This window comes from Vanacampus margaritifer, chromosome 6 (assembly GCF_051991255.1).
Source record: "Vanacampus margaritifer isolate UIUO_Vmar chromosome 6, RoL_Vmar_1.0, whole genome shotgun sequence".
Taxonomy (NCBI): Eukaryota; Metazoa; Chordata; class Actinopteri; order Syngnathiformes; family Syngnathidae; genus Vanacampus; species Vanacampus margaritifer.
Genome location: NC_135437.1, coordinates 28,928,599 through 28,947,350, shown reverse-complemented (window position 1 = coordinate 28,947,350; position 18,752 = coordinate 28,928,599). Strand labels below are relative to the sequence as shown.

Sequence of the window (18,752 nt, the reverse complement as noted above, 5' to 3'; positions counted from 1 at the left end):
ATATTGTGCTTTGTACATTAACAGCAATGTTTATAAACAACCTACAATCTCTAATAAGACTTAATATTGAGGCACTTACTTGCTACTGCAAGCACACATTGAGTTCCTCCACATATTGTAGATTTTAAACATAGAAGGGCCAAAACATGCCTTGTGAAAATTAAACTGCACTAAAAAAAAAAACTAGCCACCACAGGGTGCTAGAGCTGCACAAATGGAAATAAACCGGACTTTTTTTTTAAACAGATATGCTGCTTTTAATATCGTGACATGACAACGACGATACATTGTGGCAGTTTTAATATCGCAATATTGCCATTATCGTTACATATTGCAGTATAGTGTGTAATACAGTGTAGTAGTATATTCTATGTGGAGTAGTTGACACTATAATTGATTCAAAAAAATATTATATTCTGTTGACTACCGTACTCAAGGATTTATTTTGAATTTAAGTTTGTTGCTAAATAATTTTTCAAAAGTATATTGGTGTTTATGTATATTGGGTATTGTTTAAAGGGACATTCAGTGATTCCTAGCGCCAGCTAGTGGTCAAAGAATAGCATTAGAAGTACGCAGGAGCATGCACACTACGGTGGCTCAGAGGAACCTCATTTCGCAAGCATACCACAAATGTTTATTTTGTGTGAACAAATTAGCATCTCGGCGACTTGGCAGCCGTTGTGAAGCCCGGCGAGCGACGCCGAAGGACCGAGCGAGCCGGAATTACCGGGAGCAGCTAGCCGAGCGTGAGTTAGTCGGAGCCATAGGCTGGAGTTGCTAACAAGAGCGGCTAGCGGGAGGAGCTAGTAAACAAAAAAAAGCTAGTAAAAGCTTGCAAGAGTGACGGGCCCGAATCACAAGTGCTAGTGACGAACACCTGCAGTCCCCAGCTTTGGAAGGTAAGCTGCGGTCCACCCGTCTGTTGATTCATGCCAAGGAAAGGCTACTAGTTTGCACTGCTACACTTCTGAGTCTGCTTCAAATCCTATTCGTCAGCCAACATCCAGCGATTACTATTCATCGTCGGTCGCTGGGGGAAGGGATTCAGAGAAGGTTGCCGTTGGAGAAACTCCAGAAACTGGCTGCCCAGCCCGTCTCTCGAGGATCACACTTTTTCTGAGATTTAATTGGCCGTGTTGCGCAATGTGCTCCGGAACACAACAGTGGGACGGAAGTCCAGACCGACTCGCTCAAATAAAAAGGAAGATAATAAAAGATTTCCTCCATTGTGTAATTTCACACTTGATGGGTGGGAAGATGCTCCAGGGACTCATCTATCAGCATCCGAGCAATTAAAAAGTCCATTTTCATAATGTTTTAAAAGTTTTCTTTTTGTTCTCAATGTGTGACTGTTTTGCTTTGCGCCCGTCTTTCAGGTACGGCGACATGGTGCCAAAAACAATCGTGGGGAAGGTGTTCGGCTCCATCTGCTCGCTGAGCGGGGTGCTGGTCATCGCCCTTCCCGTGCCCGTCATCGTGTCAAACTTCAGCCGCATCTACCACCAAAGCCAGAGGGCGGAGAAGCGACGAGCCCAAAGGGTACTAAATCCCCCTCTTCTCCCATATCTGTCTTTTGCCCTTCTGCTCTTGCCTTATCCCCACAAAACAGTGACAGAACAAACAGTATCTGGCAGAATATTAATCTCGTATTGTGTTCCTGTTAGTGGTGCAACGGATCACAAAAGTCACAGTTCAGATCGGATGACGGATTTGAGCCACGGATCAGATCGTTTTTCGGGTCAGCAAAAAAAAAAGAGAAAAGATAAATACTGTGTTCATTTATTTTGTAAAATGCTTTTCCCCTTTAAATAAAAAAAATCTATTCAAAATGTCTAATTTAGCCGTTTAGGATTTAGTGTCTTCATTTATTTTGTAAAACTCTTTTTCCCATTAAATGAAATTTAAAAAATATTCAAAATGTCTAATATAGCCATTTAGGATTGAGGAACACAACATTAAGTGCAATATGAGGCAGAAACATTCTCATTTTACACATAGCCTATGTGTAAAATAACAAGGTAGCCTACTAAGGGCTTAAACTTGTGTTTCTACAATCGGAACGGCTATGATTGCCATTCTGACTTGAATGTTTTTCTTTCTCAAAGTGTAATTTAAGGCACATTCCCTTCCTTTAAACATGGAGAGTGAATTATAAAGTAGCCTTGGTCCAGAATATTGAAAAAGAATTCAAGTATACCAGTTACCAGCGGTCAAACTCATTTACAACATTTACCAGCCAGGCACCCATAGATAATGCTAGCCAGTAACCACTTACGTCGGAGACTTCTACTGCATCATAATATGACAGCGTAATGTCAATCAAAACTACGAACGCCTAAGAGGGAAGTCAAGCTAGCCATCATGCCACGACGTGGGCTACTTTCAAAGAAAATGTCTACTAAGGCTACAGTATTTGCATTGCCATCAATGTAAACAAACTTTATAATGAAGTTAGCTGTAGGTAATGCTAACAGCTACCTGCATGCTAGCCAGTAGCCACTTACGTTGGAGACTTCTGTCGTATCATAATATGACGGCATGATTAATTAGAGGTTTCTTAGCGTCCTAAATTCGCGATTGAATATCAGTTTGGGATAGCCTTGTGTTGATGTTGGTCGGCAGTCACTTAATGTCAGCTTTAATGTCAATCAAAACTACGAACGCCTAAAAGGGAAGTCAAGCTAGCCATCATGCCACGACGTGGGCTACTTTCAAAGAAAATGTCTACTAAGGCTATTTGCATTGCCATCAATGTAAACAAACTTTATAATGAAGTTAGCTGTAGGTAATGCTAACAGCTACCTGCATGCTAGCCAGTAGCCACTTACGTTGGAGACTTCTGTCGCATCATAATATGACGGCATGATTAATTAGAGGTTTCTTAGCGTCCTAAATTCGCGATTGAATATCAGTTTGGGATAGCCTTGTGTTGATGTTGGTCGGCAGTCACAGCTTTAATGTCAATCAAAACTACGAACGCCTAAAAGGGAAGTCAAGCTAGCCATCATGCCACGACGTGGGCTACTTTCAAAGAAAATGTCTACCAAGGCTGTTTTGCATTGCCATCAATGTAAACAAACTTTATAATGAAGTTAGCTGTAGGTAATGCTAACAGCTACCTGCATGCTAGCCAGTAGCCACTTACGTTGGAGACTTCTGTCGCATCATAATATGACGGCATGATTAATTAGAGGTTTCTTAGCGTCCTAAATTCGCGATTGAATATCAGTTTGGGATAGCCTTGTGTTGATGTTGGTCGGCAGTCACAGCTTTAATGTCAATCAAAACTACGAACGCCTAAAAGGGAAGTCAAGCTAGCCATCATGCCACGACGTGGGCTACTTTCAAAGAAAATGTCTACCAAGGCTGTTTTGCATTGCCATCAATGTAAACAAACTTTATTTTGAAGTTAGCCTGAGCGTAATCGTTGTGTTACGTTGAGTATGTTTCAGCTTCCTTGACATGTCAGAATGTTGTCCACCGTGAATGCGCACTTTGCTGTTGTTTTTCCCCCCAACCGACGCAATCCGCGGATCGTAGGCGATCCGAACCGTGGGGCCTAATCCGAACCGACCACGGATCAACGCTGATCTGTTGCACCACTAGTTCCAGTGTATTGGCTGAGAGTACATTTCAGTGGGAGCCACGATGATCTATAGAGCAATAATGTCAGGAGCTTTCCAATAGCAATGTTTGAATTTCCCCCACCTTGAAAGTGTTTGCTAAGGAAGAATTTGCTCATGGTAGATCTCAAGCTTAGCCGCTCCTGGGGCTGCCAAGGGGAGACAGAGCCAATTAGTCAGACAGCAAAGGCTAAAACCGAGGTCTGTTTGTTCAAACAGAAAACTCGGCTCGCTAGAATCCGTGCTGCGAAGATGCGGGGCACTAATGCCTATATGCGCTACAAACAAAACGGGCTCCTGATCGACTCACTGGAGGAGGTAACGGGGGGGGGGGGGGGGGGGGGCTAAGCGGCGGCTCGGGGGGCCTCGCTGACGCTTGCATGCCGCTCGGCTCGGGGCAGGGCAACGGCGGGTCTGGGGGTTGGGGGGGTCATGCCACCGCACTCACAAGGGGGGCGTCTGCTGTCATCCCAGTGCTTCCGTGTGATCGTCCTCTCTCTCCTCTTGCATCGCACCTCTCGCCTCTCGGCATTGACATGCTTGGTCAACAGTCTTTCTCTGTCCATGCAGCAGGCGGGCCGGGCAGGCACACTCCTCGCCTTGTGGCGGAGAACAGCCATTACAGTCACACCGACTCATGAGCCAGCTCTGCATGTCTGTCCAACAGCGTTTGGAGGGGAAGGAGGGAAGGGGGAGGAGAATGTGGGATTGGGGGATGGGGCAGGCTTCCTGGATAGTGGGTCGCCTCTGGAGGCTGTCTGCTCAGCCGGGCATCTCCTCTAAACTCTGTTTCTGATCCACTGTGTGTTATTTCTAGAACATTCCCCGGCTGTAAGCGCAGACTAACACCTTCCATCCCAGGGCCGTGCAGCGCTTCATCCAAAGTGTGTGTGTGGTGTCGTGGTGTTGCTGGTTTTCCGGTTCTGTGCTGTGTTTGGTGCAGTGTGTTCGATCTGTGTCTCGGGCGCGCCACTGCTGTTGCACTGAATCGGCCATTTGGACTTTCCCACGGTCCTTCTCCAGAAAAAATACAAAACCCCAATTGTGTTTTGTCATGCATCTCTGGAACATCCTCATGCTCGTAGTAGACTGGCTGCCGTGCTACAGATCAGCATTTGTGTACTCTCCACTGCATCACAGAGCTCGCTGTTGCCTGACGCTCATTGCATCAAACGGTCAAGCTGCTCCCAAATGTCCCGACCTGCTCATAGATATGCACTGTGTCTTGTTTCTTTCACTTTGTGTGTTCCAAGGCCTCCAAGGAGGCTGGACAAGCCCTGGTGGGGAAGTCTGCCAACCCTCCGTTCGAGAGCCAACACCATCACCTGCTGCACTGCCTGGAGAAGACCACGGTAAGGTCTCACTTTGTCCTCGCCGCAGGGCTTCTCAGTCACACAGATGACTTTTACAGATACATATTTTGTACATATTTTCAATAATATTGTCCCAAAAATCCTACAAAAAGCGGAGATATAAATAGTATTCACTGACGTCACGAGATCGTGAGTCGGCCCCTCATGGTTGGTAAACTTTCCAGCGGACTCAGCTGTGTTTGTATTGAGTTTACACCAAATGTTCTTTTGTTATTGAGGAATGTCACCCCCAGCTTCCTCTAATGTTACTTATGTAAGCAAGATGTATTCGGAAGATTTAGCTTAACACTCATTGAAACGTTTGATTAGTGGAATCGACTGCCCGGACTGAACTGAGGTAGGATGGCTCGATCCCAAAACACGAACATTCTTGCGACTTCTGTACTTTTGGCTTTTATTGGTTGCTATGTACATTTAGCATTTGTGAATTCGAGTTAAGAATCTCTTCTTTTTTTTTTTTAAACCAAGTTAGCTCATTTCCCGACCGCGCTAGCTACTAGCGCTAGAATGTTACAACAAAAACAACAACTACAACATTGTTGATTCATCACTTGTTTTCGTACACTTAACAACAATTTCAACTTTTGGGCTGCGAGATCTCAAAATCGAACATCTTAAACACCAGATCTATTTTTAGCCTCGCTTTGCGAAAATCCACATCCTGAGGATCAAGCATTTAAGTTAATTTGTTAAAATAAATATTTACTTGTACATTTATGTTTCCAGAATTATTATTTACACTTTCATAAATTTCTGGATTTTTTTATACAAGATGATGCATTTACGTAAAGTATGCTAGCTTCTGATTGGTTAGTATTAGTCAGCTGATTGGGGATCAGGAAGTGTTGTCGCTCTAGCTGCCGTGTATGACAAGAAAAGTTTAAATTAAGAATGCATCTGTGTCCATCCTGCCTTTTTATTTTATAAACAGTGTCCCATTAACCTCCAACGAATCTTCACATTACACTATATTTCTCGTAAGTTTCGGAGTTTTCTTCTTGCAAATTTACCACTTAATTAAGTCGCAAATTTGTGACTTTACAAAGTGGCACATTTTTTTTTCAGAATATTGCCCACACCCTCTAAAAAATATATATATTTATGTGTGGCCCTAATACGCTGTCGGACAAACCCAAGCCGAATTACATGTAAGCGGGCGTCAAATGTTCTTCAATGCCATTCAGATTGTAGTTGCTAATTCTTTTTTTCAGTAATAGATTTTTATTAGCCTCGTACATTGTAATATTTTGAAATCTACTAAATGATGGAACTTCAGCCCATTGTATTTTATAAATTAGAAGATCCCAGAACGAATTAAATTCTTAGATCAAGGTAGCACTACATTTAGTTGTTTTCGGGGCCAAAAAAGAGCCAGTCCATACTAGCAATGTGAATTTTTCCTCATTTTTTTACAGAGTTGAAAATAGCTTACTAAAAAGCAGGTCGTCCATGCAAAGCCACATCACTCATGCAGGCCGGATTAACAGTAGAGCCCGCCCGTGATACGACTCGTCACACAAATAGAACTAAAGTGAGTTTTTTCATCCGTGCGCTAAATGTGGAATCTATTCATATGCGGCAGGAGTTAAAAATAGCTACAAATGGGGCCGGGGAATATTGCTTCCCACTCCCCCACCACCCCGTCAGCCTTCCCCATCACCCGACGTCAGCGACATGCTATGATAACATGGCTCCAACCAGCCAGAAACATTATTCCCGCCAAACAAACCGGCACGCTTGAGTTTACGCAATGTATAATTTAGAGGCTTAAGAGGCTTTTAAATGTGAGGATGCGACACAAGTTGTACACCGGCGCAGCTCGGCACGCCGGTGCCGATGAGGCCCGGGTGGTAAATCACTGTTCTTCCTTATTAATGACCTGCGCCAGTCCACTGCTGCGTGGCACTTGGTGTGGGGACAGCGCCATAAAGGCTTCATGCCATTGTGATGCGCACACACATTGGCCCCACGCGTCTGCTGGTGGCTTTTTAAGGTCGGATTTACACTGCAGCTCCAAGTGCACAATTCCCATTTACAGTAATGTCTATATCCCATTTTGTTGGCTGTCTGCTTCCATTAGCGCTGGAAGCTAAACAAGTACAAATATGCTGTTACTGGACTTGACTCATTCACTGCCAGCTGTTTCCAAAGCAGAGTTCCGCATCCTGACGTCCGTTTCGGAGCATTTTGAATGAGATTTGAAAACTCACCATGTTCATTAGTATTAAGCAGTAATAAATGGGTTGGTTTCACCAAAAACACCAGTTTATGACCCCAGTTTTTTGGGGGGGGAATGAAACATGGCAAGCAGAACAATAACTTTGACACTCAAATGTTTTTGCTTCTGTGATATTTCAAACTATAAAACACCAAAAACAAAACTGAGACAGGGTATTTAGTAGTAGTAAAATTCATTTCAACCAATTAAAGAAGGGAGATTTACAAGCAGCAGACTTGAAACTAAATAAAATATACACACTCACATACATAGGTTAAAAATGAAAGGGCAGAAACAAAGCTTATGAAATTAAGCCCTCCCACGAATGTGTCGTGTCTTTATCCAGCCTAAAAAATCACAAACTTGTTAGGGCATTTAAGAAAGAGCCCAGCTGGGGAAAATTAAACAAATAGGTGAGTTCTACATGTCAATGGGCCAATTTTAAATATTAACACATTTGCTCCCCAAAACGTATCAAAACATTCTATTTTAAATACTGTCATTGTCCCAAAAACGTATTTATATGTTTTTAAATGTTTGTTTTTTTAATGGAAGAGCATACAGAAGACTGACCTCTGACCAAAATAAATCGATTATAGCAATGGTAGTTATTACAAAAAACAGCCAGCAGGTGGCAGCAGAGTATAAGAGAAGGAAAACGTTTTTTTTCCCTAGTGTTTTAAACAGATTTGTTAATAATGATGCAACTTAACTATATTCTAATGCTAATTGCTGCAAAACGTAAACAGATACAAATATACTTTTTTTCCTAATGAAAGAAGAGACCTGCGATTGGCTGGCAACCAGTTCAGGGTGTACCCCGCCTACTGCCCGAAGCCAGCTGGGATAGGCTCCAGCGCCCCCCGCGACCCTTGTGAGGACTAGCGGTTAAGAAAATGGATGGTTGGATGGAAAAAAAGAGACCCTTATATTTCTTTTGGTTTGTTTTTATAGCAATAGAACACAATATTTTGTGGGCCTTGCTAAATCTGCCAAAATCCAGTAAAACGGCCGGGAGCAAAGGGGGTTACTTCAATGAAAATGGCAGGGAGTAAATAAGTTAAACAAGATCAGCCACGAACAATTTTCCAGACCAGGAAGGAAAAATCTCTCTTATCGGGTCCCACGCCACAGAATCATCTTTTAGAGACATCCAACAATCGGGCCTTCACTGACTATCACCAGAAACGAGTGAAAACGTTCACATTCATCCCGATGTTTGCCAGGCTTAAGTGTGCCAAAAGGTTGACAGCAGGTGCGAATGGGGCTCCTAGGGGCCAAGCCTGGTGAAGGTGCCGCGTTGTTGACCCCTGCTGACGAAGTCTGAAAGCTGCCGGTGAGCGTGACCTTCAAGTCCTGCTCATTTGTCACAGGCGTCACCGTGACGCTGGCCAACGTTTGCACAGATGGCACTTAATGTGGACATCTGGCCCAATACATTTCTTCTCCCGCCATGATTCATTTTCCAATTATTAAACTATATGGCGTTAAATGCCGCTCGCCAGTGGTGGGAGGTAACAATAATTCATGACTGTAAATTTTTCAGGTGTCGGTATTTCACTTGAGCATTCATTTTCTGATGGCTTTCTACTTTCAATCTCTACATTTGAAAAAAGATGTGTGTAATTTGAACCTTTTTGTCAACATAGGCTTGTTACTTTCTTTAGCATTTTTCTTACTGCGGTTCATACAAGTCAACTTTTCAACTTTTCTATTCCACAATGATATTTAGCGCATTAGCACTTGTTACTAACCACATGGTTTTGCTGCATGAATTTGCTGTTCAGGATATCCGTTGTCTATGAATATAGATTGTAAAGTGATATTTTGTATTTGCACCACTTAACATACCATTGATATGATCATCAACTAGTCAACATCAGAGGTGGCAAATCCAAGGTCCAGAAAGTAAAAAGCCTGCCACAGTTTGGCTTTAGCCCCTAGTGCTAGCTAGCTAGCTAGCACCTGAGGCTTTAGCCCCTAGTGCTAGCACCTGAGGCTAAACCCAAACTGTGGCAGGGTTTTTACTTTCTGGACCTTGGATTTGCCACCTCCGGTCGACACCAACTCAACTTTCAGCATGTTAGTGTTGACTAAAAAGTTGAAGTTGTCCAACCCCAAATTGTCAGCTCACAATATTAGGAACGCTATGGGGGATACGAATTTGATAGCGTCAAGCTAATGCTATCGGCCGCGTAAACAACACAGAACATGTAATAGGATTTTTTCTTCTCTATCAAACTGACTCTATTAGACACTTTTGTACATTTCAGTGATTCAGTCTTTACTTTTTTTTTTATTTTACACACAGAAAAATTAAAAGGGCATTAAGTTTCAATTATATCAGTCCATTAAAATACTGCAGTAGAATACACTACATTAAGCTTCTCCCCCAACAAGCTCCGCCCATGCAAACAGCCTTGAACTTCCATCCATCCTCAAGTCTGCGCCGCCCTATCAAGCAAACGTCTGTTACATCATCTTCCCAAACTCTTTTTCATGAGTCATGAGCGATACAGTACTACAAAAATAGCTTACGAAAGCCGTGTAATTAGGTGGAAATGAACCTGCACACGGTCACATGGCTTATGATGTCTGATGCTGCCTCCTTCCTTCTGCAATGAAGCATTACTGCAATTTGAACAAAAAAAATCTACTCCAATGTATCTTTTCTCACTAGTTTAATTTTTTTTTAAAAAAACATCCAGATAGACGACAGTTTAAACAGTTTGCTTCTACAGAGCAAAGAAACTGTCAGACTTTCTCACTTCTCAGCTATTATGAGTGTTCATCAGTTTCTGGTTTTGTTCTCAAGCAGCTTCCATCACTTGGAATTGATTAATATTGCACAAGAATAGCAGACCAAGTGGGGACATAGCAATAGCATCACTTTGTATAGTACATGGAAATGGAAATAGGCTCATCATCTGCCTCTGACGTTTTTGAACTAAAAGTGGGCGGTCCAAAATCTGCCAAAAAACATCAAACCTAAAATGACTACGAAGTCTTTTGGGGGGGATTCTGCAGATGTCAATTTTAAGTCCAGAATTACAAAATAAGCAGAAATGTTTTGGCCATTTGAGAGGACCCTCAAATAAAGACTGTGAGCACTTTTGCCAGATCCTGACGAAATTGAGTTACAAGCTTGGTCATGAAATGAATTCATCTTGTAAGTCAAAGTTGTGCTTGTAAGTTTACAAACCAACTCATGAGCACACTGAATGGTGAGAAAAAGACTTAATGTCCATAAAATCCAAAATACTGTGGCAATTGCTTTGATATTTTCAGAGGTTGAAGTGAATTCTGGTGACGATTTTCAGAGCATTTTTGTCATTAAGTGACATTTAGCGTTTGTACATTGACAGTTTTTAGCACACAAGAACAACATGCGGCTATTCCGTATGTTCTTGCATACTTTCAACTGGAACAGGACTTGGGCCGCGACTGATGACGTTTTACGAGATCACAAGAGACTCAAGAGCTGAGAAACGGCCAATATCTTTTCAAGATGTTTTTCTCTGATATCTTCATCACAAATGCAGACAGATTTCAATGTAAAATGGGAAAAAAAACTGCAACAAAGTCCACACATTGGGTCCATCTTCCCAAGGACCAAAAACGTAGTAATGGTTGTAAATTTACAACAGGGATGTGATTTGACCAAAGTGAAATTATCTGAAAATTTAGCCGGGGTTCTGGGGGCCGCTGGCACCCAGCTAGGTCCAGGGCAGTGCCCTGGTGGGGGGACAAGCCCCCCCGGAGCTCATGGGTTTTCCGTGTTTTTAAGTACTTTCAATGCACTCACATGACAAAGAAATAGACAAAACAACAGCATAAATTTTCAATGTATATTGAACGATCCCATACAGTATAAAATGGCAGTTTTAGTCAACTCAAAATCAGTCACATTCAAAAACATTGGACTGCCTTTGCTTTTAAAAACTATCACTGAGAATATCATCATATCTAACTAATGTGATTACTAAGTTAACACATAAATAATGTTGAAGAGTTCAAATTTCATGAACAAATAATTGTATCATGACCAAATGAAAAGTAACTCATATTAGAGCATACCACAAATGTCTTTGTTATAGCAGAAGATGTTATCTGTCGGAGTCATGTGCATACACAATGAACTACTAAAAAAAAAAAAATGTTTTTTTTTTTTTTGGCGGGAGATAAAAAAAGCGGAATTCCGCGAATTAGCGGAAAAATCACATCCCTGTTACAAGAATGACCTAATCCAAAGAATGCATCTTTTTTCAAAATGTAATGAAATGTAGAATTACAAATAAGCGACATAACATGTTGAAGCAATCACTCTGTTGTGTTGTCGTCGGGGTTGTCAAACGTTACCTATCCGCCGATTCCTTTCCTTTCAGAACCACGAGTTTGTGGACGAGCAGACGTTCCAGGCCAACTGCATGGAGATCTCGGTGATCAAAAAGTCGGGCTCGCGCTCGTCGTCGCTCTCGTCGTCGCCGCCGCACGGCCTGGGATCGTGCTGCTCGCGGCGCCACAGGAAGAAGAACAGCTTCAGCCTGCCAAGCACAAACAACCAGGAGCTGAGCACCATCCAGATCCGAGAGAGGCCCGTGGCCAACAGGTAGCCAGCGCTTTGATGTGATCCTACATCCTGCTCTGTCAGGCTTCTCGTTACGCAGCCGGCAGCACACGTCCAAAATGGTGGACCGGGCAAGTGACATTGTTAGGTACCAGTGGTTGTTTTGTAGGAGGAAAAAAATGGGCTAAATACCAGGATGATGACGATATTTTTCAATCTGTTTCTTTTCCCAAATTGTCACAAGTTAGCCATACGGCTTACAAAAACTATGCCAACTCCTGGTTCTTTTGGGGACAATGGTATAAAGTATACTAGACAACGTGCAATTTCTGCAGAAATTGCATGGGAATGCTAAGATTTGAACGCATGTGATTAAATCATTTCAGTGAAATTATCATCCATTTCCTAATATGATAGTCAGTTGGTATCGAACCATCGAATGTACTCAAATCTGACCCAAACGGTGTTTGAACCCAGGTTTTCCGTGGTGGGAGGCAATTACTCTAAGCACTGAGCTAACTTGACTTGTTCAAATTCATGGCGTATCTGATGCTGAAAGCTAACATGCGTTCAATCATTTCAGTGAAATTATAATGCATTTCCTGATATGATAGTCAGTTGGTGTACATGTACAGTGTATCACTTAGTATAATGGCCATGGATATATTTGCAACGTACAGTCGAAGATGGGATTCAAACCTGCGACCTCCCGCTTATTGGACAATGCACATCAGACAGATGGTAATGATGGAAGTGGGCATAAAAAAGTGGTACTTAGAAAAAGTTCAACGTCAGTCCCATTGAAAATGAATGGGGAAAAGTTGCTATTGAACGTTAAATTATGCCAAAACTGTAATCAGACAATATATACCCCGGGAGGCGTGAATTTTTGAAGCAAGTTGAAATTCAAACGTGTAAATCGGATGTATTATGTGGGGAGTTGTTACACGGGAAAAAAAAGTGTGGAGAATAAAAAAAATCACAATGCTGAAGCATTCTCACAATTAAGAAACGTTTATTGTACAGTTTTACCCCATATTTCAGCTAATTCAATCTCATTCCTTAGTCCTAACAAGACGTAAATACTGTAAAACTGACACACAAAAACTAAAAACAAATCAAGATTTCCTTTTTAAACACCAAAATGTTCAACCAGACCAGCTCATTTTGTCCAACAAAAGTCAAATATCTTAATGCTAACATATAACTAGAAACACGGGCTAACGGAAATTAGCATAAAAGTTACAGTATTTATAAACATTAACACTGCTTCTTCATTATAACATTCAGTTATACTATACATGGAGACGGTCACAGCAATATTTGCCGAGGAGAAAGAAAACGCGCTTGTGAAAATGTGAGTAGAGTTCCATCGTCTTTGGAATGGCTCGAAGGCTCCAAAATGCGACTTGTTGTTCTTCAATCATGACATATTTTCACTCTACAGTCAAGTCTCATCCCTGCAACATAGCACATTTCCTCCTGAGATCAACAGATTGCCATTCGGCGCAACTCCATGGCCGATAAGCAAATAAATAATATAATACGCATGTAATTGAATCCCAACTGCACTGATAAGCGGCATGCAGCAGATACCGCAGCTCCATGTGGAAGAAAAATGTCTCGCATGTCCTGATAGCACACCGGGTGAGTGAGATAATTGGCTTCACAGCCGGCCACAACTGATCCATTAGTTGTGCCGTGTGAACTCGCTCATTCATGCCAGCGTGTGAAGATAACAAAGTCAATGTGAGAAGTTCCATTCTCGCATGCAGACAAAACAAAAAAGTCGCTGAATGACAAATACTTCTGTCCACGTGTATTCAGACTCTTATCTCTCCATATCATTATATACGAGTATTCCCCTTTGCAGAGTGACACTACAGACAGTTACGAAAAGTGGAAATAAATGAAAAGTGTTATGTCACGTTTAGCTTGTAACTGGATGGACATCATTTGAGGCATTACAAAATAAGTAAAATAATAATGCAGTGAGGATCTAAAACAAATCGACTATGATATCATTTTTAATCACGAAGACCTGAAAATGATGTACTGGTAAGCATTAATCCATCAAATCGTGTTTTGGGGGTCATTGTGTTATCATAGACCACATATTGGCAAAGTATGTACAGGGATGTGATTTGACCAAAGTGAAATTATCTGAAAATTTAGCCGGGGGTCTTGGGGCCGCTGGCACCCAGCTAGGTCCAGGGCAGCGCCCTGGTGGGGGGACAAGGGGGGCTTCGGCCCCCCGGAGCTCATGGGTTTTCCGTGTTTTTAAGTACTTTCAATGCACTCACATGACAAAGAAATAGACAAAACAACAGCATCAATTTTCAATGTATATTGAACTATCCCATATAAAATGGCAGTTTTAGTCAACTCAAAATCAGTCACATTCAAAAACATTGGACTGCCTTTGCTTTTAAAAACTATCACTGAGAATATCATCATATCTAACTAATGTGATTACTAAGTTAACACATAAATAATGTTGAAGAGTTCAAATTTCATGAACAAATAATTGTATCATGACCAAATGAAAAGTAACTCATATTAGAGCATACCACGAAATGTCTTTGTTATAGCAGAAGATGTTATCTGTCGGAGTCATGTGCATACACAATGAACTACAAACAAAAAAAATAAAAAATAAAAAAATCGAATTTTTTTTTTTTGGGGGGGGGGGGGGGGAGGAGATAAAAAAAAAAAGCGGAATTCCGCGAATTAGCAGAAAAATCACATCCCTGTATGTACATACAGTATCAGGATAGCTCTCACCTTGGGCTTCGATATGAGGTGTTACTTGATGGGCAAGGTTATTGTTTGATTTTTATGTTTGTTTTTTTTTATAAAAAATATATATATAATAAAAATAATTACCAAATTGATCAACCAATCATACCAAGTTGTATAACTTAAATTCACTAGCTTAATGCTAACAAAATGCAAAACACCAGAAATTAGCATAGTTGCATACAAAAAAAGAGAAACATTTGACATTTAAGTACCAAGTCACACACAGCTATTTTATCTAACAAATTTCAGCTTTCCTAATGCTAACACATAATGTCAAATGCCAGAAGCTAGCATAAATGGAAATCATCAACCGAAACGGACCGGTAACACATAAACTGAGCATACAAGAAAAGAGAATTAACATTGTACACGTAAATGATCAATCGGCTACAACCATTTTATCGAACTTCCGCTATCTTAATGCTAACATACTCATTGGCTTATATTCTATGAAAACGGCAAAACGTGTTCCCGTAATATTTGTGTCTTACGCTTCTCTTTCCGCAGCCGCTCCAGCCTGAACGCCAAACTTGACAAGACGGTTCCCTTGAAATGCGACGAAGCCTACGTCAGTCCTTGCATGGTCAGCCTGGCCGCCCCGCTGGCGACCTCCCCCGACGCCGACGGCTCGTCCGGCACCGCCTCGGCGTACTCTCAGAGCAACATTGTGCGAGTATCGGCCTTGTAGACGCCCCGCGCCCCCCCCACAACTCACACCCTGCCCCCCCTCCCCCCCCCCCCCCCCCCCATGCTCAAGGAGACGGGACCAGCGAGCATGAACCTGCCAAAAGCCCGGAGGGATTACGAGATGATTTGTTTCCGAGCAGTGATCTCATCTGATGTCAAACTCTCTCTGCATGTTTTTTGTTTTTGTTTTTTTAAGAGTCGACATGGACGACGAGAGCGAGAAGCGACCAGCACATCTTGTCCCATTAAGCACAGCACAGCCGAAGGAACGTGTGATCATTGTTGCCTAAACATACTGAGAAATATTTTATTTTGGTATAGATCTGTTGCAGTGAAGGGGGGGCCTCTGATAACAAAGCACATTCCCGTCCCTGTGAAGGCCATTTTTCGTGACTAGTGGTACCTTGACTTACATGTGGCCCACCGTACATAAAATTTAAATCTCTATATATTTTTTTGTAATATTTGGGCAAATAAATATTTTTCATTTCTATAAACAAAGTAAAAACCCTGTCACAGTTTGGCTTTAGCCTCAAGTGCTAGTTAGCTAGCACGCTAGCTAGCTCCCATGGTTCTTACCTGCTAGAGAGCTAGCTAGCTAGCAAGCACCCATGGTGCTCATTGCTAGCTGGCAAGCACCCATGGTGCTCATTGCTAGCTAGCAAGCACCCATGGTGCTTATTGCTAGCTAGCAAGCACCCATGGTGCTCATTGCTAGCTAGCAAGCACCCATGGTGCTCATTGCTAGCTAGCAAGCACCCATGGTGCTCATTGCTAGCTAGTAAGCACCCATGGTGCTCATTGCTAGCTGGCAAGCACCCATGGTGCTCATTTCTAGCTAGCTAGCACCCATGGTGCTCATTGCTAGCTAGCTAGCACCCATGGTGCTCGTTTACCTGCTAGGAAGCTGAAGCCAAACTGTGACAGGGTTTTTAATTTCTGGACCTGGATTTGCCACCTCTGACTGGTTAGCTATTTTGGCAACAGTGTTGTTGTTTTTTGTAGGACAATGCACATTAATCAAAAGAACAAAAAGGCATCCGTGTTTGCACAATGACTGATAGGAAAAACAAATGTTTTGAATTGTACGTGTGGTCAAAGAATGATTTTAAACTCATATCTCAAGGCAACACTTGTATTTCAAGAGCATGTTTTACTACGTTTAAGTGTTTTTTTCCATTTCAGGGTTTCTGCGGGTAATTCAAAAGCATCAAAAGTCATTAAATGTATTTTGGTCAACTCAAGGCCTTAAATGGCACTGCAAAGCTTTAAATATGCCATCCACAGGCATTCAAGATGAAAATACCATTGCTGTATAAAACACAGCTGCTCTCAATTTGAAAAGAAAAATGTACTGTCCCGGTCAGCAATGCCTAACATGAAACACTAATGCCTCAACACAAACGTATGATTCAATATTTCACACTCCTTTTAACTATTTATTATATCTTTAACCCTCCTGTTGTCCTCATTCCTTAACATTGTTTATGGGTCAATGTGACCCGCTTTAATTTTTAATTAAAAAGAAAAAAAAATTACTTACATAACACTTTGCAAGATTTTTAATTTTTAAAAAGAAAAGCAAAAATGGAGGCTCGCACATTATTTCCTCGATTTTCCAAACGGGGTAATTTGACATGCAGTATAACAGGAGAGTTAACTTTAAATTACTTCACGTATTATGTACTATAAAGTTCACTGAAGCAAAGAAGTGAAAAATATAACCGCATTTAAGTCGGATAAGCATATTTGTCCACTTTTATGTCAATTAACAAGAGTATGAAAAACTTGAAAACAATATTGTATTGTAGATTCAGAACAGAAATAACGCATGATTAATCGCCAGTTAAGTATGGAAACCATGCGATTAATTACGCTAAAAAATTGTGATCGACTGACATATATACGTATGTATATATACGTATATGTGTGTGGCCCAATTAAATCTGCATTAAAACACGCAGAAACCCTGAACATGGTTAAAAGTGTTTCAAGTGTGTCAGAGCAGTACAATTATGAATACAATGATATTATTGTTCACCCTCCATGATAAATGATGGCTTCCCCTGGTATGTCAAGGTACCGCTGTAAGCATCCCGTCTGCTTGGCCATTTTGAATTGTTTTTCACGCCTTCAGCACTCTTGTAAATTCACAGAACACGAATCATGGAAATGAAACCTGTTGTGACCGACACAAACTTGCGCTCGTCCAGTCCGAGTTTGCATCCTGACATCTTTTTTTTTTGTGAAAGAAAAAAAAAAAAAATTATGTGCAAGTGAACATTGTGAGAGCCACTCCACCAAATAAGAACACGCATCCTAGGTCATAAGGTCAAATATAAGCGACCCTTAACTCACCTGGAAAGAGTTGAGAAAAGTTCCTCTTGTGAATTGTCATAATAATCTCGAGCAAGACTGGGTAGATTTCACTGTGTTTAAGGCCCATTTTGTACATTTTCCATATTGTAAATATGTCCAGGACTTGATCGATCGGGAAGTTGGATCCTCTTATTTCTAGATTTAGTTTGCTTTTGGACAGTGGTTGGCGTTCTCTTTCTGTCTGTTGACTGGTTGGATTAAGGATTTGCATGCCGTCATTGCAAAATTCTGTTCTATTAAAGTTTGTCTCTGCTTCCTGTAAGTGGCTTGTCTGTAGATGGAAACAACACAATGAGGCTGGCGTGCGCGTGTGTGTGTGTGTGTGTGTGTTCGTGTGTGTGTGTTCGTGTGTGTGTGTTCGGATGTAAAATTCTGCAACACTTTTAGCTTTTAACGAAACACAAGACTTTTGTCATGGAGTAACGATACGGGGTGTCCCTAAAAAAAAAAAAAAAAAAAAAAAGGACATTATTGACATGTGAATATCTGAAAATGTATGAATTACTTTTTGAATTTTTGAAAACAGTTTTAAAAGATTAACTGCAAATGTATTGTACTTTAAGTTCAATACAACTGAACTGTAATTAATTGTTCGGCGCCAGATGTAAAAACAAGTTTGAGCTGTTTTGACATTACACAGTTTGAACATTTAATTCAGTGATTCTTTCATGTACCACTAGAGGGAGCCTGTGTACCACACTTTGAGAACCATCAGAAGTTCTAAGAATGTATTCAAACGGATATCGATTTTATTTTTAAAAAAATTCACAAGGATTTTTGTTTGTGGTTGTTTTTTTTTTAAATTATTATTATTATTTTTGAATTTCCTCACAAATTCACAATGCACATGACACGCTTGACATTCTAACACAAAATGCCTTTTAACTGCTCTTGAATGTAAGTCTTACACCTTAAAATAAATAAACAAATACATGAATAGACTTTACACTGATCTGATCGACTGGATTGGGATCTGGCGATATTTAGCGTTTTGTGCAAAATTGGTGATTAGCTATAATGTCGTAATTTGCCCGATTGATCAATGATGTCATTGATCGGCTCCACGAAATAAGCGATTACACTTTGTATTGAATTTTTAT

General features: G+C 41.2%; 1 protein-coding gene across 3 annotated transcripts in view; it reads left to right on the top strand.

Annotated features, from left to right (window-relative positions):
* The window catches only part of LOC144053400 (A-type voltage-gated potassium channel KCND2-like), a 73,427-nt gene extending 55,001 nt beyond the window's left edge, over positions 1–18,426 (top strand). For 2 of the 3 annotated variants that reach the window (XM_077567810.1, XM_077567811.1), the window contains exons 3-7: positions 1,380–1,542; positions 3,846–3,944; positions 4,880–4,978; positions 11,603–11,826; positions 15,094–18,426. In XM_077567810.1, coding sequence (XP_077423936.1) covers positions 1,380–1,542; positions 3,846–3,944; positions 4,880–4,978; positions 11,603–11,826; positions 15,094–15,274 — 766 coding nt within the window. In that variant the 3' untranslated portion in view covers positions 15,275–18,426. The remainder of the gene's footprint in view (positions 1–1,379; positions 1,543–3,845; positions 3,945–4,879; positions 4,979–11,602; positions 11,827–15,093) is intronic. The other variant, XM_077567812.1, reaches the window with a different exon arrangement.
* The last annotated feature ends 326 nt before the right edge of the window (positions 18,427–18,752 follow it).